Raw genomic sequence first — 17,627 nt, forward strand, 5'->3', positions numbered from 1 at the left:
TTTCTAACCCCCAAGTACACCTAACAAGACTACGCGTAATGGTCCCACCCCAATCCAACCACTGGATCAACGTTAACACAACAAGCAAGGGACCTTTGCTGCTGTTAAAACAGAGAAAATGGATGCTACTGAGTTTTATACATACGTGGCTTCTTATTTACAGACTGCCAATGCTTTGTTTTCTCTCAAATTTGACAGGCTTGGATTCAGAGGCCCCATACTTCTGAGACACAAGATCCCAACATAAGTGAAATTATCTATGATCTGGAGACTGTGCAGAAATGAACATTCATCCAGATTGAAATGAAACTGGAAATCCAGGAACACAGAACATTCTTCTAAAACAGTTTAATAAAAAAATTGTGAAGTTTCTTGAAAAATTGGAGAAACCCAAAGCATATCGTGTGTGTCACCTGTCTCAGTCACAAAGAAACACAATTGTCAAAAAAGATATTTAAGTTTAATACAAATTTTATACAAAGAAAATGTGAAAAAATACTTCCATATGCTAAAAGCAATTATGCTTCACAAATAAGGCCAGCTAGGCTATTTTTGACACAACTGCAATTCACGAATATTCTGTTCTCGCTTTTTTTCTTCTAATACTTTTTTCCCTCTAATATGGGTACTAGCTGGAGACTGTACAAACCGCATTCTTTTATAAACAATGGGAGAAATCAACATGACTAAAATGTACAACAGAATGTACTGGAATGATATCATACAATTAATTTTCTCATATACATACATCACCTTTGCTTTGTTCAATGCTTTCGTTTTACACAACATACAAAATGGTACTACAGTATAAGTGTAACAGACAGCATTTTCATGGGTTACTTTCTCTCATACTGTACTGTTTCATGCTTACATAAAAACATAAATTCCATCATATAAATAATACATGCTCTGGCCCAGCACCAAAAGTCCTTTGCCCATGTTTCCCGATCCACGTTTTTCTCCACACCTAGTTGTTGTTCAAAGTCCTTTTGGAGGATTTTAAAAAAAAGAAAACCGAACTGTGAAGCATAGGAACAAACTTTACTTTTCTCAATCTTTGATATCAGTGATCAGAAATCATGCTACAATCAGCTGGTATTACACTTTCCAACTTTCCTGATATTAGACTGAATGACATTTTAACTTAATTTTAACCTGTAAACAATATAAATTTTAACAGTCTGGTCATTGTAAAAAACAATGTAAATCTTTACGTATTTCAGGTCCACCGATTGGAAATGTCATAATTTGCGTAATACAGTTGACTAAAAAAAGCTACCCTTCGTCACTTGGTTGCTCAAAGAAATTCTACAGGAGTTTCAAAGTGCAGAAATTTTTGTCAATCCAAATGCAAATCGAGTTGTTCAGATTCTCATTATTATTTGATGCGTAACTGCAGTTTCCTAAGACCAGTTCTCAGTGTTAGCTTGTGATAAGGCCGTTTTAAACCTTCCTTTTCCAACTTCAAACGCTCTTTATAAGTTAAAGTCAATACAAATATAAAAAGGAGATGGTACTCGAACTTTAATGACATCCACAAATTGTACATTATTTACAAAAGAAGCATAGATTTAATATGGATCTTACCTGTCCTCAGCTTTTCTAAGCCAGCGCTAATGCTTTACATTAATGTAGTGTAGTTAATGCTTTGTACACATATACAAAGCTAAAGTCTGAACCTTTGAGGTTAATCCAAAGAACTGTGTTTATTTTTCACATTTCTATTAGATTTATTTATTCCAACAATTGTATGGACTTCTCGTTAGCAGTTAGACTCTTCGTACTTGGACTGGCATTGTGGTCTGAACATACTGAACTCCAGTTCTCATTGCCACTGTCCCAGCAGAAGGACTTACCACTACAGGAATGGTCTGTGGATTAAAACCAAGAGAAACATATTGTTATGTTAAAGGTCACATAAACATGACCACAGAAATAGAGATTTATTTTCCAGGGAAAATCCAGAACAAGTTCCAATTTCGTGCAAGAATTAATACCTTTATTACCGCAATATTACCTCATTCCAGGGTAGAAAGTAGGGTATTACTTTCCTATAGCCAAGAGTTTTTCTGTATTATTACTACTACTATTTAACTACAGGGACAGGTGGTCCTATAGGTACTGTACACACTCTGTCTGTGCTTGGAGAGTTAGATTTTCATAGTTACATCCAGTTACGTATTTTCCCCAAACTAATACACAGAAAGAGGACAAAGGGCTAAGAAAATCCTCTGTCATTTGAAAAAGTTTTGACAAATCAAACGAGTACAAAAATACCCTTGTTTATAAGTATATTCTTGTTACACATTATTTAAATCTTCTTCCCCAAAAGGAACTCCCTCATGCATTCAGTCTCCACAGAAGAGAACAAAGAACATCCATTTGAACAAAAAAGTACTTAAGTTAACTTTTGCACAAATCAATAACAAAACCATCAGCATTACTGGGAACTGTCTTATACACCCTGTAAAAATATTAATATAGAATAAACTTTTCACTTCCGTCATACAGATCATGATTTATAAATCTCAACAAATGAAGTTTCAGGACATCTCTATAGGTGGTAACTGATTCTACAGATGCAGAGACAAAGGCACAAGAATGTTAAACAATCTGGTCAAGGTCACATCACTCTGGAAGATCTGGAAAAGGATTTATTGAATCTTAAGTCTGTATCTTAACCTTGCTCCAAAAATGTAAGAAAGTCTAGAAACGTCTATACCATACAAACTGCAAGTGTGTTTTGATACAATTCCAGTGATGCACAACTGGTGATCAAACAAATGCATCCATTTCAGTTCACGATATTTTGTGGAAGAAACAGGAAGTGAGATTTTGAGGACTCTGAAAGGGATGCACAGATCTTCCCCCTGATGGTAGTGTGACATTCCAAAGAGAGCATGGAAGAAGAAATACAAGTTCACTGACGCCCAATGTTTCCCCACACTGTTTTAAGAAACCACATTAGTGTCTTAATGGTATTCAACGAAGATTGCCAGTATCCCTACTGAGATGGAGTACAGCCTAGAGTGTTTATCAGCTCCTTTGTGACAAAGTCTATGCCTTCCAGAAGCCTACTCATTCCATTCCCTGGAATGCAAAGACGATGAATTCATATTTTTACATTATTTTAACTGCAGAAATAATAAAAACCAAACGTGGAACCAATTTGCTAAGTAAATTCAAGATTACTGCCGTTTTGTAATGATTTCAGATGCGTATAGAGGGTTCAGTGGAAATGGTACCCAGAAGATACACTGGAAGTTGTTCAGAGGAAGAAATTCCTAGTTGGACAAAAAGTGCAAACTGAACCCTAAGGAAGCCATTATGTAAGTCACTGTTAGTACTACAGGTGGGGAAATTAAGGTTGCCACAGTCCCCTTTTAAATATCCACGCTTACACAAATGAAAAAATTTAAGTTTCAGTTCTCATAGCGGTCGGGATATGGAATGTGCGAGACTCCTTAAATGTGTTAAGATCATTCCCTGAGAGGCAAATTCTCCACCTCTGCCAGTTTTACACATATGTACATTTTGCATACATATTAAACATGCACTAAGGTTTAAAATTATTTAAATTGCACATGCAGTCATTAGAATACAGAGGTGTCTGTAGCTGTGCAAGACTAATGCAAATGTGTACAAAGTTTTAAGCATGCACAAATAAAGGCTGAAACCTTTCAGACGTTCCAATGACGCTTTACATAACTCAATATACTTTGTATTGCGGAAAACCGATGAAGGTAACTGCCATTTTTCTGAATATTACACAAAACCACCTTATGATCTTAACAACCTCTCAGCTATTCACAAAAGAGCCTGACATCTTTGATGTTTGCTATTTAATTTTAAAACACATATAAAACCTTGTTTGTTATGGTAACTCAGTCCAAGCAACGTAGGGCCAATGCTGCAAAGGTGCACAGTGCTCTCAGTTGAGACAAAATGAGTCGAGTTAAAACACTGCTAGGAATGTGAAAAGTCATGATCCCCACTAAGAGCAGTAACATTTGTCTGGAATATAATGGTGCTGAAATACTGTATGTATGTGTGCATGTGCGTGTATTCATAGACATGCACACATGAGGCATGTATCCTGCAGCTGGGGGGGGGGGGGGGTGGAAGGGCGTGCACGCGCGCATGTGTACACAAGGAGAGAGAAAGACAGAGTAACTTCTGTAGCAAACTAGGCCTCACAATCACAGTGTGATTAAGGTACGCTGTTAAATTAGTACATAGTTACTACTATAAGTTATCTACCTTCAGTCAGAAAATGAACTGAAGTTACCACACATGGGCTTCTCTGTTGAACCCACCACTGGGACAGAGCATGCCGTTCAGTTACCAGTGCAGTATCAGCATATTTGCTTTTGGTAAGAAGACTGTCAGCTCAGATGCCATGCTGACTCTGAAGTGAGCGCTGCAGAACATGACCAGTTGGATATTATGGTGCATAAAATACAAAAATCAAACTCACTTCTGTCCCATCTCCTGTGACTGACACTAAGGAATTCAAGTGTCCTTGCTTAAGTCTTTGATGGAAAAAAACAGGTCTGATTCCAATGCTCTTTCTCATAATTTCATAACACTACTGTGCAAGACTGCGTGGGAGATACACTACTGATGAATGCATATTTTCTTTCATAGATACTGACATGTCGCAGGAATATCAAGCATAGCTCAGAATTAATTAAATCTCTTTAGGATACCATAGACAAAAAGATATTTAAAAGATATTTAAAATGAATTCTATATATTTACATTGATGTTGTGGTCAAGTATATACATGAAACGGACAAATAACTAACATCATAATGTAAAATGGAAGTCTGACTGTCCTCAGTGCCTTCGCTATACTTAACGACAATTTCTGAATCCTTGTAATAATGAATGATGAAATGAAAGGGTGGAATGTTGCACAGCAAAATAAGACATTTTGCACTGCAAGTTGAGACTATACCAGTGAATTCATATCTTGATAGAACAGCAGACGGAGACAACCCCCCAGAAATACTGAGCAATTTTAATGCCGGGAACAGTACTACTGCAGACTTTAAATGATGATATTGTACTTACAATTGTGGGTTGAGTAGTTGGAATATAGGTGGTGGTCTGCGGTACCTGGACCAGTTTTATAGGCTGGTTGCTTGTCACACCTGTTGCTATCTGCAGAGACAGCACAGGCAACCTCAGTAGAAGTCTCGGCTTTTACATAAATTCCACCTAGTTGTTATTATTATTATAATATGAAATTTATGTTGGATGTTTTGTTTGTGTTAAAAATTTGCATCTTAATGAATTCACGGGTTACTACTTTGTTAATAAAACAAAATTCAAATTATGAGCATGATCAATGTATACAGCATGATGTTTCAGGTAGAACATCTATGTGAAAGCAATTCCAGATTGGTATAACTGGAATATTCCCTGGCAAAAGTTTTAGGTAATTGATTTTCTCCCACCCTCTCTTTCCCCAGTAACACAAAGGTTGTGCTGCCACAAACAATGCACGTGAACATCGACTGAGCCAGAGTTTAACTAACTTCACCAAAGCATTCAGGTGGAACAGCACATCCTTCTTCCCTCTTCAAATCTGTTTCCCAAGTTACTCCCTTAGATGACATGTCAAGCCCAGAGATCTAACACCAGACAGTAGCAAAAGTGTCAAGAAATGAACACAGCTCTCTAGTTTACTATGCTTCCCAATTCTATAGGACTATCTCAATGAGACATCATGCTGGAATCACAATACTACAAAATTAGTTTGCTTTTAATATTTTAAAATACAACAAGGCTCCTACTGATGTGGGGGATCATGTGTAAGGGTTTGAAGGATCAGCCCCCCTCTAAAATCTTTCATTTAATAAATCTTGCAAGGGCAGAAGAAAAACGTTGCTGAAATTGCTAATAGTCAAGCCCTACCTATAAAGCAGAATCTTCTCTATAAACATTTTCTATATATGCAATGTTAAGTCCCTTTTATTAGAGCATTTGCTCATCCTTGCCTACTGAATACTATCAGAGTAGATGCTATGGAGGATTTCGTAACTGCACACTGCTCCGTTAACTGTAGATCCAGGTGAATTGTTGTATCAGTGTTATGGAACATTGTGGTACCCTAGTGGCAGTCTGTTGTGATAAAGTAAGTTGATTTGAATGCAGGTCTTGAGCTTGGCCTCTGAACCCCCAGGCAAGAAGGGCTTGGAAGTGCTGCAGTCAGTATTGCTTATCAGAAGGCAACTTGTATCGAAAGATCCAGACCAGAAGCTACACTGATGGGTCCTGGAGAGAGAGAGAGAAAGAGGTCCAGTCCCCTTTGGCTGGAAGGATGAGTCAAGCCAACACAAGGTTTTATCGGGAATGAGTGAAGGGGAAAGGGTGTTCCCAGAGGACAGAAGGAGATTTTTTTGCCAAGATGAAGGAAAAAAAAACCACAACTCCCTATCTCAGTCCCCAAATCACACTCTTTGAAATAAGCAAATGGTCATAAATTCCTGGCTGATCCAGGGAAGCCTTTAGGGGTAGGTTTCAGAGAAATCTTACATATTATTTCTGTTTGAAGTGACCACAGTGATACTCACTGTAACACTCTCTTTGCTTTTATCAGCTGAACCTTCCTTTTCCTTAGGGGTGCTGGCTGTTTCTGTAGGTGTAGGCTGCACACTTGAGCTGGGCTGGGATGATTTATTTAATGTTTCTGTGCTAATTTCAGTATCTGTTTCTTGCTGTGTTGCAGTAGCTAAAATAAAGGAAAAAAGAGAAAGTAGCCGCTACTCGTGTACCAGTCCACAGTCACTCTTCACAGGCACATCTGCACCCATGCAAATGAAGAATATTCAGTCACTGTGTATTCCACCCACCCTGACCCCCTCCGCTGTGAAACAGGCAACCCAGAGCAACATTACCTGACTGTGTGCAAGATTTCATGTGCTCAGGCCAGTGAGCTTGTTGGCAGGGATAGTCACAGTAGCTAGTATTCCAACAGCAATAAAAAATGGCCTCTTTCTTGCAGTTAGCACACCACTGCTTCTTTTTAGTTTCATCCACTGCTTGCTGCTTTTCCAATTCCAGCTGCTTCTTCACCTCAGCAATCAAACGATCTCGTTCTTGTTCTAGACTCTGACGCATTTCAGCCATTGTCAGTTCTACTCAAAATGCAAAGAAGGATGAGTTTTGCAGTTTCCGCCCCCCAACAGCAAGGTGCAAACCAATAATTTTCATGAGTTTAAAGACAACGTGAAATTAAAACTAGCAATCAAAACATTCCCTGAGTTTGGGCAACTCTTGTTTCATACCTACTCAACAAATGAAAGTCTTCCATCTTCTTTTCTTATTCTGGCACCATGATTTTTACCCTTAACCCTTACCTTCCATTTCTTTAACACTTTAGTTCTAGACGTCCCACAAAGGATCAGAATCCAGGTGTACTAGGTGCAGCGTAAACACAAAAAGGATGTATGCAGCTGCTGCTAACATACTTTGTCTTTACAAGCCCAAACTTTTGTTCTGCTCCAGTATTCAGAAAATACAGAGAATTATATTTCTTCTCTTGTCTCATAAATAAGTAACAGCAAATCAATTGTTCATTGTATCTTGGTTTCTTTACAAAGAAAAATGTGAAAGTTCCAAGAGGGACACTGACAAAGTTGCAAAAACTCATCACTACGTGAATAAAGCTGTAAATTTGAGCCTTACTTCAGGATTGCTCTGAGAGCCACCCACTATTAATACAGTTATAAATTGATACCTCAGTCACTACGAGTGACTATGAGTGAAAGAGAGCGTGACAGAATCTTCAAGAAAGTGGGCAAATACAAATAAAGCATTCCAATTCTAGCCACCTTGACTCAGGATGAATCTTTGAGTCTTCTGAAAAACTCTGAAGTTGCCATACTTTCAAAACACCATTAAAGGTGTTCATTTAAATCAGTAGCTTAAAACTGGTGACAAAGGGTTTAAAGGATTTTTCTTTTATTTCTGAGCACACCTAGACATTCAGTTCTGTGAGTTGCAGACGAGTCGTTGCCATACCCAGGCAATTCTGAAGAATGCTATAACTGGACTGCAGCAGTGGAAAAACTGGTCTACCCTGATTTGAAAGAGCAAGATGTTACTAACAAACCAAAGACATGACTCTGAATGTGGAGTTATTCAGCCCTTAATTCACTTTGATTCCTGATGTGCTCTGCAAAAAGAGAGTCAAAAAGTGGACGAGGACACTGTATTACAGAGTCCTAAGGCTGTTTGGATTGCATGTAGCTTAAAGGGGACTTGATCACGCAATTGCAACCTTCCTCCCACAGTGCATTAAAAAAGATAATTTAAGAGGAATCACATTTTAATCATGGTTTCATTTCCTGCCCATATGGTTGAGTGAATGTAGAGATGAAAGTCCCCCTCCTAGCAGGAATATTCTTTTATCTGTTTAAGGAGGTATTTTGACTTTATTTCACTGATAGTCTGGCACCAAGACTGAGTCAAGGTTATCTATTCACTTTAAATCAATCAATCAATCAATCAATAAGTGTATACACCAACAGCTGATCTGAACCAAAATGTCAGCTACGATCTACAAAGATACCAGAGGAAGCAGGTTCCCCCAGTGGCTATATTAACAGAACCTGGTTCATATGAGAATTAGTATGAAATAATCAGCATAAAATATCTCATGAAGAGCGATTACCCAGTGATGCATTAAAATAAAGTTATTCTGTCCTATTAAAAGCTCTCTTTAGCCTAAATTTGTCTCAGAGGGCTGAACACCTGTTGTTTAATATGCACAGATAAAGTAACTTTGTGTACATACTCAAAAGGTGTCCGCTAACATCAGCACAGCGCATACAAGGTCTTCTGTCCCTCACTTGGACAATTTGTAGTATCATATGATGAAGGTAATACATACTACAAGCATTTGGATTTTCTATTCAGGACAAAACCTGATACGGTATTTTGGACTGCCATTTTCATACCTAGATTATGCTTCATTTCTGAGAGTTCCTGTTGATGTAACCATTGAAGTTTTTCTATCTCAATCCTCAAACGCCGAATCTAAATATTAAAAATGTGTTAGTAATAATAAACAGGGTGCAGTGTATAATACATAATTATTATACAGAAAAACATGCCCGAAGCAAAGAGCCTGATCATCACTTACATCGAGGCTCCTTCATATTAATATGAGGACAAGACCATAGTAAACCCCAGACCAAAGTCTGAAGTATTCTAAATATTTGTTTGCTAGATTTGCTTACCATAAAAAGTACAGGACTGTTTGAAAACAAAAAGCACTTCTATTAAACTTGCTCTTGTTTCCTCTGAAATTAGTCGAGTCTCAAATTTCTCTGACTGGAATCAAAAACCTATTCCTCAGTTTTGTTTGCATTTATTAGTATGACATTTCATTTATTTTATTTTCTTTTTAACTAGATCAGGATTAGGAAAGCAAGTTTTTCATTCACTGTGGATTGGGAATACAAATATCGTTGCTCAAAATTGTGACTTCCTTATTTTGGTTAAAACAAGCAATCAAATCATCACACTTTTAACTCGGAGCTTTATTTGTTCACATTCGTACTTAATGTACACTGCTTAATCTGCTTTTTCCAAGTTGAAAGAAAACACTTAAAAGATAGTAAGTACTACCTTTGGCGACAATTAAAAGCAATGTATAGCATTTCATTAAAAATGCAAAAAGTATTAAAGTTTTTTTTTTAAAGTGTTAAAAACTATTGTCAATCACTTAACTGGAATAAGCTACTGCACTAGAAGTAAATTAAAATCTTCTTCCTCTGGTGGACAAACACATGGTTTGAAAAAATAACTTTCAAAAAAACTACTTCATTTCTGTTTTTAAACAAGGTGACATAAAATTAAATCCTTGACAGAAGCTTTAAGGATCTGGGCTTGATGGCTTACTGCTTATCTTGTAGAGCCCATCTGATTTTTTCAGTGCTTTTTTCCACCACTCTAATCATTACTTCTAAAACGGCATAGAAATTAGGATCTCTAGACAGTCTCAATATATAATACTTTGTAGGTATAGTATTTTTGTATATAAAAGTACCATATAACTATTTTGCAACTTTCGAAGTTAAAATACAAGCAATATTATTTATTTTTTTTATCTTACACTAACCTCAGCTATTGTACTTCCAGTAGTATTTTTTGAAAGATCATTATATATTTCAGTCATTGTTCCTTTGATGGCATCCATCATCTGAAAGACAAAATGGAAAAAAAATCTTTGATATATATTTTTAATAGATACCCACTTTCACTTCCTTACCACTCTAATGTGAACGTGTATTACTATCAACAATGGCCCACATCTCTATATATTTATCTGGGTCTACTTTTAGAGCACTATTTAGAAGGCAGAACACAACACACTTGATCAGGACTCCCATTTTTAAGTGTCCTGAACTGGTGAACTGCTTGACCTTCTACTTTTCCAAGAAATTGCCATTGATATAATTTATGAACAAAAAAAAAACAACCATGAGTTTGCGCAAGAAACTCAATGCAAAAAAATAAAAAATACATTTACTGACATTGCTGACCACTGACAATCCCACCAAGACCATATGGTTGAGTGAGAACACTGAAAGTTGAGTCGAGATTAATTCTGGTGCTTTTAATGCCTGGGTACTCAACTTTATTTCCTTATATAGTATTCACATTAATTTTTTAATTTAAAGATCTAAAAGAGTATATGAAAAGCTAATGTCCCATCCCTCACTGTCATTATTATGATACAAGTATTACACCACATCTTCTCTTTAACAACTTAGCTTCTGTTTTAATACATGAATACACACTTATGACAAGTTACCATCTGATGAAGCTATCCAGTGTTTTAAAACAAAAGTATATTTTTGTATATGTATTACTGAACACAGATGAAGAAATATTCATGTTTACTGTAAATATGATGCTGAGGAGACATCTACACCTTTAAGAGAAAACACAGAAAATGGTCCCAAACACAATGCAACGTAAGTAACAAGCAGCAATGGGGGAACATGAGAAGGAAAGGGTCTAAACTGTCTGAGCAGCTGAAGCCTATCATATACACACTCTGGCTTGGAATGGCAGCATTCAACCAGCTCTAAAAAGAGAGTTCAGCACTCTCACAAAATCTAGCTGTTCCTACCTAGTAGAATGAATTTGTAACTTATGACAACCTGAAAATAAAATTATTTCAGAATTTGAAATGTCGAAAATGTGAAAGTTCACGTCAAAATAAAATTTCAAGAAAACCTTGCTCAAGAACTTACTTTGCTAGTATATTTAGCAATATCTGCAGCCACATCAGCTGAAGCTGTTGCAATTGGCAAGTCTGTATTAATTGAGGAAGAAAGTGTACTTGCAGATCCAGAACTGGTAACCATAGAAATAGGTTGAGTACTTGTAACCAAGGTTATAGTGGATGTGGAAGTGCTCTGGGTGATCTCTTTTTGCTGCACAGCTAAGAGAAGAGAACATACAGCAGATCAATCACATAAACAATTAAGAAAATAAATAGGCTAACTTCTAACTTTAATGTCTAACTTAAATGTGTGCACCTAACCATTTCGAAGACTTACATTATTTGTACAATGGTGCCATTTAACCAATTAATTATACAGTGCCCAGCCACTGAACTTGTACATAATTGTAAGGCTTAAAGGTAATGAAGCAAATATATCTTTGAAACGTACTATTTTAGGCTGGCCAATGCAAAAGTCTCCCTCAGATCTGTATTCCTCCCATTTTGGGACTTTTCCATCCCACTTCCTAGGAATTCACTTCCTAACCTCTCAATTTGGAGAACTCCCAACTAAGATCATATGTATGAGCATAAGTTAGACTTTGACATTTTCATTTGCCATAATTTTGAAACATATTATTGAATTTCTTTTCTTTTTGCTTTGAAACAAGGTTTAGTGAGCCACTGTTGAAGAAAGCCTACTTTAGTAATACTTCCTGGTGTTATTCCCATTCTTCTGTTATTAATGCTACTAATTATTATTAGTGTTGCAACATGTTTAATATACATATATCCAGATCAATATTAGCCTTTGGTTGGCTGCAGAGCAAGGAATGCAACATCAGATTAACTCATTAAAGCAAAGAAGTTATTCATAGTGTTAACTCAAACAGGATAAGAAAAGTTTTCTCATCTTTGGTCAATATTTCAAATAATCTTAAACAGTGGGTAATTAAAAAATGAGAGTACAAATCAAAATGCAAAGACCCTCACCTTTTCATCCCTAATGACTTATCTGCCTTAAATATTTTTTAAAAAAAATTTTAGGACAATATTTTTTAATCTATTTTTAATGATTCATATTATAAAAGATGTCTTAACTGCCAAGATCCTCAAAACAGGAATTACTGAAATAAAAAAGTTATTCATATTTACCTCTATGTACTATATTTTTGTTTATGCCAATTCAGTATATAGGAAATCTATAGATTTTATAGTTTTCATTTGATATATTTCTAGAATATTTAAGATGGAACATTGCTATGATGCACTCAATAGTAAACATATTGATAAAACAAACTCATAGGCTGAACATTTAAAGTTCAGCCCATATTATTAAGCTCTTATATTAAAGTATGATTCTATTAAAAATAAGACTTCACCAAGTTTCACATTTATTTTTCTCACTGAATATTTCTGTATAAAATCTGTGCAGTCTACAAGTAGAAAGACACCGCTTCTTCAACACTTCTTAAATGACAGTCACAAAAGCAGTTTGGGACCAGAGAAATGAGCCTCTGGTAAACGTTTGTATGTGACCCATTACCTAAACCTCTCTTCTGTATGAAATTACTGGCTTGCCAGCAGTGTTAGCAGAATGGAGAATATCTATTCATCAGGCGCACCAGTAAACAGTTCAGTTTATTAACTTGAAATTACAAATGAAGCTAGGTTTACATAAAGTTGCTGTTCTGTGAAGTGAAGCAATAGAAGCATGGGCTTATACTACCCTGTGCCTGCTACTAGCGAAACCTCCGGCAAAGGGATGGTAAGAAAACAGTTGTGAAAACATTCTAAAAAGCCATGGCTGTTTGCTCAGTAAACTAGCATCAAAGTCTTGTTAAGAGTTAAGCAATAGGGATTTCAAAGACAAATGTAGCCTGGGTAATTTCATTGTTGGCAAATTATACTCTATGAAAAAACGTACAGATCAGCTTCTTGCTGGATAAAACTGGATCCAGTTTGTAGATATTGAGGTGATAGTGGTAATCATGCAAGTGGAATAGTTAGTGGTTTTATCGTATAATCCAGAAAATAATTCAGTTCACTCTCCCAAATCTGTGATGGCTAAGAATGGCAAAAATATTTATACAGATACACACACAAACTTTTTGTCATTAAAATAAGGAGACATGACTCTAAATACACACCAGAAGGAGCAGGTATGGTGAGTAAGTTGTTGTATTTTAAAGTCACTTATCAGAGTAGAACCACACTTTGAGATTTTGTTTATATGGAAGAACTCCTGGTTGGGCAGCCTTGGAGCACTGAGATCACTACTGGGGAATTATGGCATCACAGGCACATTGAGTTAGAAAGTGTATACCTTTAACTGCTTGTCTTGTCTGATATCTTGTCCCTTGAGAGGACTGAGGTTGCTGTGACTGAGACTGCTGGCTCTGCTGCTGTTGCTGCTGTCTCTGCACCTTCTGCATGTGCCATTTCTGAGAAGATGTCTGAAATTTATTTGAAGAATTCCACACTACACGCTGCACAGCAGGGGCAGTTTCCTTAGGCAGCAGAGGCCTCTGCTTTTTCACAGGGCTTCCAGTGGCTGCAGATGGAGCACTAACAGTAGAAGAAGCACTAGTAGTTGCTGTCACACCAGCTGGCGGAGTCTGGGCTGCAGAGCGGGTAAGTACTGGAGTTTCTGGTAGAGGCTGGGTGCTTGCACTGGAGGAAGGTGGAGTTTTACCTACAACTAAACAAACATAAAATGTAATGCCAGCTTTTCACCAACACATCTGTTTCATAATTTTCCATCTAATTTTTGGAAAAGCCATATGCACCTTCTAGTCTATTCTGAATTATTTTCCTCAAAAGGTAATTGATATTCTACAAGTAAACTCATTTCAGTCTAGTTGAAGTTGGTGGCAATTCAGAAGTGCCAGTCATTAAGCAAAACAAAAAGTACAAAACCGAGAAAAACCAGCCTGACCTCCTTCGGAAGATATGTGAGAGGTTAGCATTTGTTAGGATGTTTCTGGGTTACTGCTTACACCTGTCATCCCAATTTCTTTCAGGAGAAAAATAAATTCAAAAGGAACAATGACTGAATGATAACTGAAGGAATAGCATACTAAAAACTTTCTAAACAAAGGTGAACTGGCACTGGCAACCAAATATACAGTGTATTTAAGATATCTATGTTTACTCAAAAATCTTCCAGAGTTTATAGTTGACTGTTCCACATATCAGATCAATTTAAGAACTGGATGATTCTTCCAAAGCTGTGGCCAGGAAAAACATGTCTGAAAGGGAAGGCTGCTGCATTGACAGGTTTCTGGAAAGCGGGCAAAGACCTTCAGATTTGCATGCATCAGATCTCTTTTCTGGACCAAGGCATTTTAATATCTCATAGCCACAAGTAAAGGCAGGGGCCTTGGAATCATGGACAGGACACAAATTATGTCTAGAATATATTCATATAGGTCTATATATATATGAATATTTAAATCCACTTTTAATTTCACTCAGAATATGTATTATTCTTCTGCCTCTATATCGAAGTAAAATTTTAGGATTATTTATTATTTCAACCATCACTGGTTTAGGCCACTAGTAATACATGAATCAGTGGTTCTGAAATTCATAAAGGTGCCTTGCTTAATAGATTTTTAAATAAAAAAAGAATCAGTCAATATAAACTCCTCAAAATTACAATTCTGTTTTTAATTTATAAGCCTGTTTTCTTGATTATGGCGTAATAACATTTATCCATTAAATTCTGTTTCAAGATTCAAAATTCAGAAGCATTGTCTTCTAAAGTGTAGTTAACTGATTGAAAACATTGTTTTAAATAAAATGATTGAGCCAACATGCTACAAAATATAGACAAGAAGAGAAAGTTATATGAAGAATAAAATATTTTTCAGTCTAACCATTTAAATCTGGTTTTCTATTTTGTTTTGTCATGCAGAACAAACTTAGCAAAAGCACTTCACTCATTAATTGAGATTGCTTTCCTCTTTGAGCAACACATAGAAGCAAGGGACAATACATGTGATTTAGCTGCTCTTTTGATTATTACTGAGAGAATTTACATTGATTTCAGTGGGACCTTATGCAATTTGTATGTTTGATGAGTTCCAACTTCTTCTATACCTGCAATTTTGGGAGGTCTATGAAAATGTAAAGATTCAATTCAAAGCCATAACAATTGCAAAATAAATTCTACATTTGTCATAGAACAAATATTATGGATATTCATAGTTCTACGCTGCTGAAACTCAATGAAACATATTTTATTTAAATCAGAAACTATAATGGGGACTGAAAACTTTTTTCATAGTCACAAAGGATGAAAAATCATTCCTAAAAATTGTTTTAGTACAGATATTTTTATCTTAATGCAAAAATAATGGTAACAACTCTGGCTTCAATAACAGCCCTACAGAACAGAAGAAAAAAAGGAAGGAAAGAATTTCATCCTACCATCTTGTTTAGGAGGAGGTTCTTTAGATTCTTTCTTGGTTTTCCTTCCTTCACGGCCACAATGATCATCTCCTAGATCGATGACAAGTTCACTCTCAGAATCAGAGTCCAGTCCTAGATGCACAGTTGGAGAGTCTGTTTCATCTTTACCTTTCAGTTTTTCTTTTGCAGGATGCTGTAAACTTTTTCCCTTTTCAGAAAATTCTTTTTCAGTGTCTGTAATTGCCTTTTCTTTGACCAAGTCATCTGTTTTCTCCACTTCTGGACTTGTACTTTTAAGTTCTTCCTTGTCTTCATTCTGTGCTGGGGGCTTAGGTTTTTTTTTCAAGCTCAACGATTCTTTGTCACTTCTTGTACCTTCCTTGTCCTCTCCATCTTCTTGATCATTCTTTGATTTCTGATCCTCATCACTATATTCACTGTCGCTGGTGTCGGATTTTTCAGAATCTTCAGAGTCACTGTGTTCTACTGCAGTATAAACAGCTTCAGATATTTCATTTATTCCTAATTGTGGGGAGGAAAGTACATTCCATGCTGACATCAGACTGACTGACATTACAAAAAAAATACTCTATATACTGGAACAAAGTGTATACATACCGTTATCTTAACTGTCAATCCTTAAGCTATAAACACTTCCCTTAGTGCCCTATCTCAATACCAGAATGTGTAAGAATTACCTTCCACATATTCCAATTCATATTTTTATTTCATTCAATGGCCCTCCTTTCACTGCTTTTTTCCACTACCTGCAAGCTGTTTTGTTCAACTCAGGACCCAATGCTGGCAAATACAAAGAGGAATTATTTTTATCCACAAGAAACCACCTTAAAATCAGTAACGCTATTCACCTGATTAAAGTTACTTACATGCACGTTTGCAGAATGAATTTTAGACTGCGTAAGTTTTGCGAGGAGAATCTCTAATTTTTTTAGCATCTAGAACGTCTTTAAGTGCTAGACAACACTAATGTTTCTAACAGCATTCAGCTCCTGTGTGACTGGATATACTAATTGGTGCAACTGACATAAGTTAGGTACAATTCTTGAATTTTTCTATTTACAAAGCAAATAGTAAGACTATAATTCTGTCATACTATCTACCTCAGAATGGTACTAAAACAGATTAAAAGATGAAAACTTTTTGACAAAAATTTGAAACATCAGGTCTCACTGTATTTTAAATTAAACTACTTCAGTGCATTCTGCTTGCCTTAAAGAGTTCAAATATCCTCTACTCTTGTTTTAATGCATAAAATATTTAAGGTTTTACTATTTGAAAACTTCTTTTAAACTCCAATTCAAAATTTCCTCAAGTGTATCCTTCAGATGTCCATTATATTCTTGAGATGTACTTACCAAGTTGTGCTTTACAACTCTCTATTGTCTTGTCAAGATTAAGCTGGAACCTACTACGTATCTGTCGTTTTGGTGAAATGAGTTGCACAGGAGTGGTCTGCTGTTGGACTGACTCACTCAACTCTTTCAGATCCATCTCAGCTTTGCTACGATCTAGAAAAAGAAAAAGGAACTAAGAAAAATATTTTACAATAAGAAAAGAGATCACTATCCAGGTAAGACAAATTTTACCGAGTAACAATGCAGACAATCTGAAACGTATTTCACTTCTTATATAATTATGGGCTAAATAATAATTCTAAAATGACTTTACTACAAACAATGGATTCTTCCTCTCTGATACTACCTATTCCACATGCAAAATGCATGCATCAATTATGTGGACGTTTTCTCCGTCAACGTGAAATTATCAAGAAATCATCATTAAGGTCTGTAAGCTGTCTGACAGCACTTCTAGTAAGCTACTGCTGTTATTTACTACTAGTAGTAATATTTTCACAGAGAAAATTAAATAGGAATAAAAATCCTTATAGTCACCATTTAAAATTCAAAAGGTAAGTCATGAGAATAGAAATAAAAATGTGGAT

The 17,627-nt window shown here is 36.1% G+C and overlaps 1 protein-coding gene across 8 annotated transcripts in view; it reads right to left on the reverse strand.

The window, feature by feature from the left end:
• Positions 1-339: 339 nt before the first annotated feature.
• Positions 340-17,627, reverse strand: part of ZMYND8 (zinc finger MYND-type containing 8) — a 79,785-nt gene continuing 62,497 nt past the window's right edge. For 4 of the 8 annotated variants that reach the window (XM_050907647.1, XM_050907649.1, XM_050907646.1 and 1 more), the window contains 10 exons: positions 17,041-17,193; positions 15,683-16,186; positions 13,575-13,949; positions 11,277-11,467; positions 10,136-10,216; positions 8,970-9,048; positions 6,906-7,145; positions 6,582-6,739; positions 5,077-5,166; positions 340-1,871 (listed from right to left, as the gene is read on the reverse strand). In XM_050907647.1, the coding sequence (XP_050763604.1) occupies positions 1,770-1,871; positions 5,077-5,166; positions 6,582-6,739; positions 6,906-7,145; positions 8,970-9,048; positions 10,136-10,216; positions 11,277-11,467; positions 13,575-13,949; positions 15,683-16,186; positions 17,041-17,193 (1,973 nt within the window). In that variant the 3' untranslated portion in view covers positions 340-1,769. Of the gene's footprint in view, positions 1,872-5,076; positions 5,167-5,743; positions 6,283-6,581; positions 6,740-6,905; positions 7,146-8,969; positions 9,049-10,135; positions 10,217-11,276; positions 11,468-13,574; positions 13,950-15,682; positions 16,187-17,040; positions 17,194-17,627 lie in introns of those variants that run through there. The other 4 variants (XM_050907650.1, XR_007767452.1, XM_050907652.1 and 1 more) reach the window with 4 other exon arrangements.

Source organism: Gymnogyps californianus, chromosome 17 (assembly GCF_018139145.2).
Source record: "Gymnogyps californianus isolate 813 chromosome 17, ASM1813914v2, whole genome shotgun sequence".
NCBI lineage: Eukaryota > Metazoa > Chordata > Aves > Accipitriformes > Cathartidae > Gymnogyps > Gymnogyps californianus.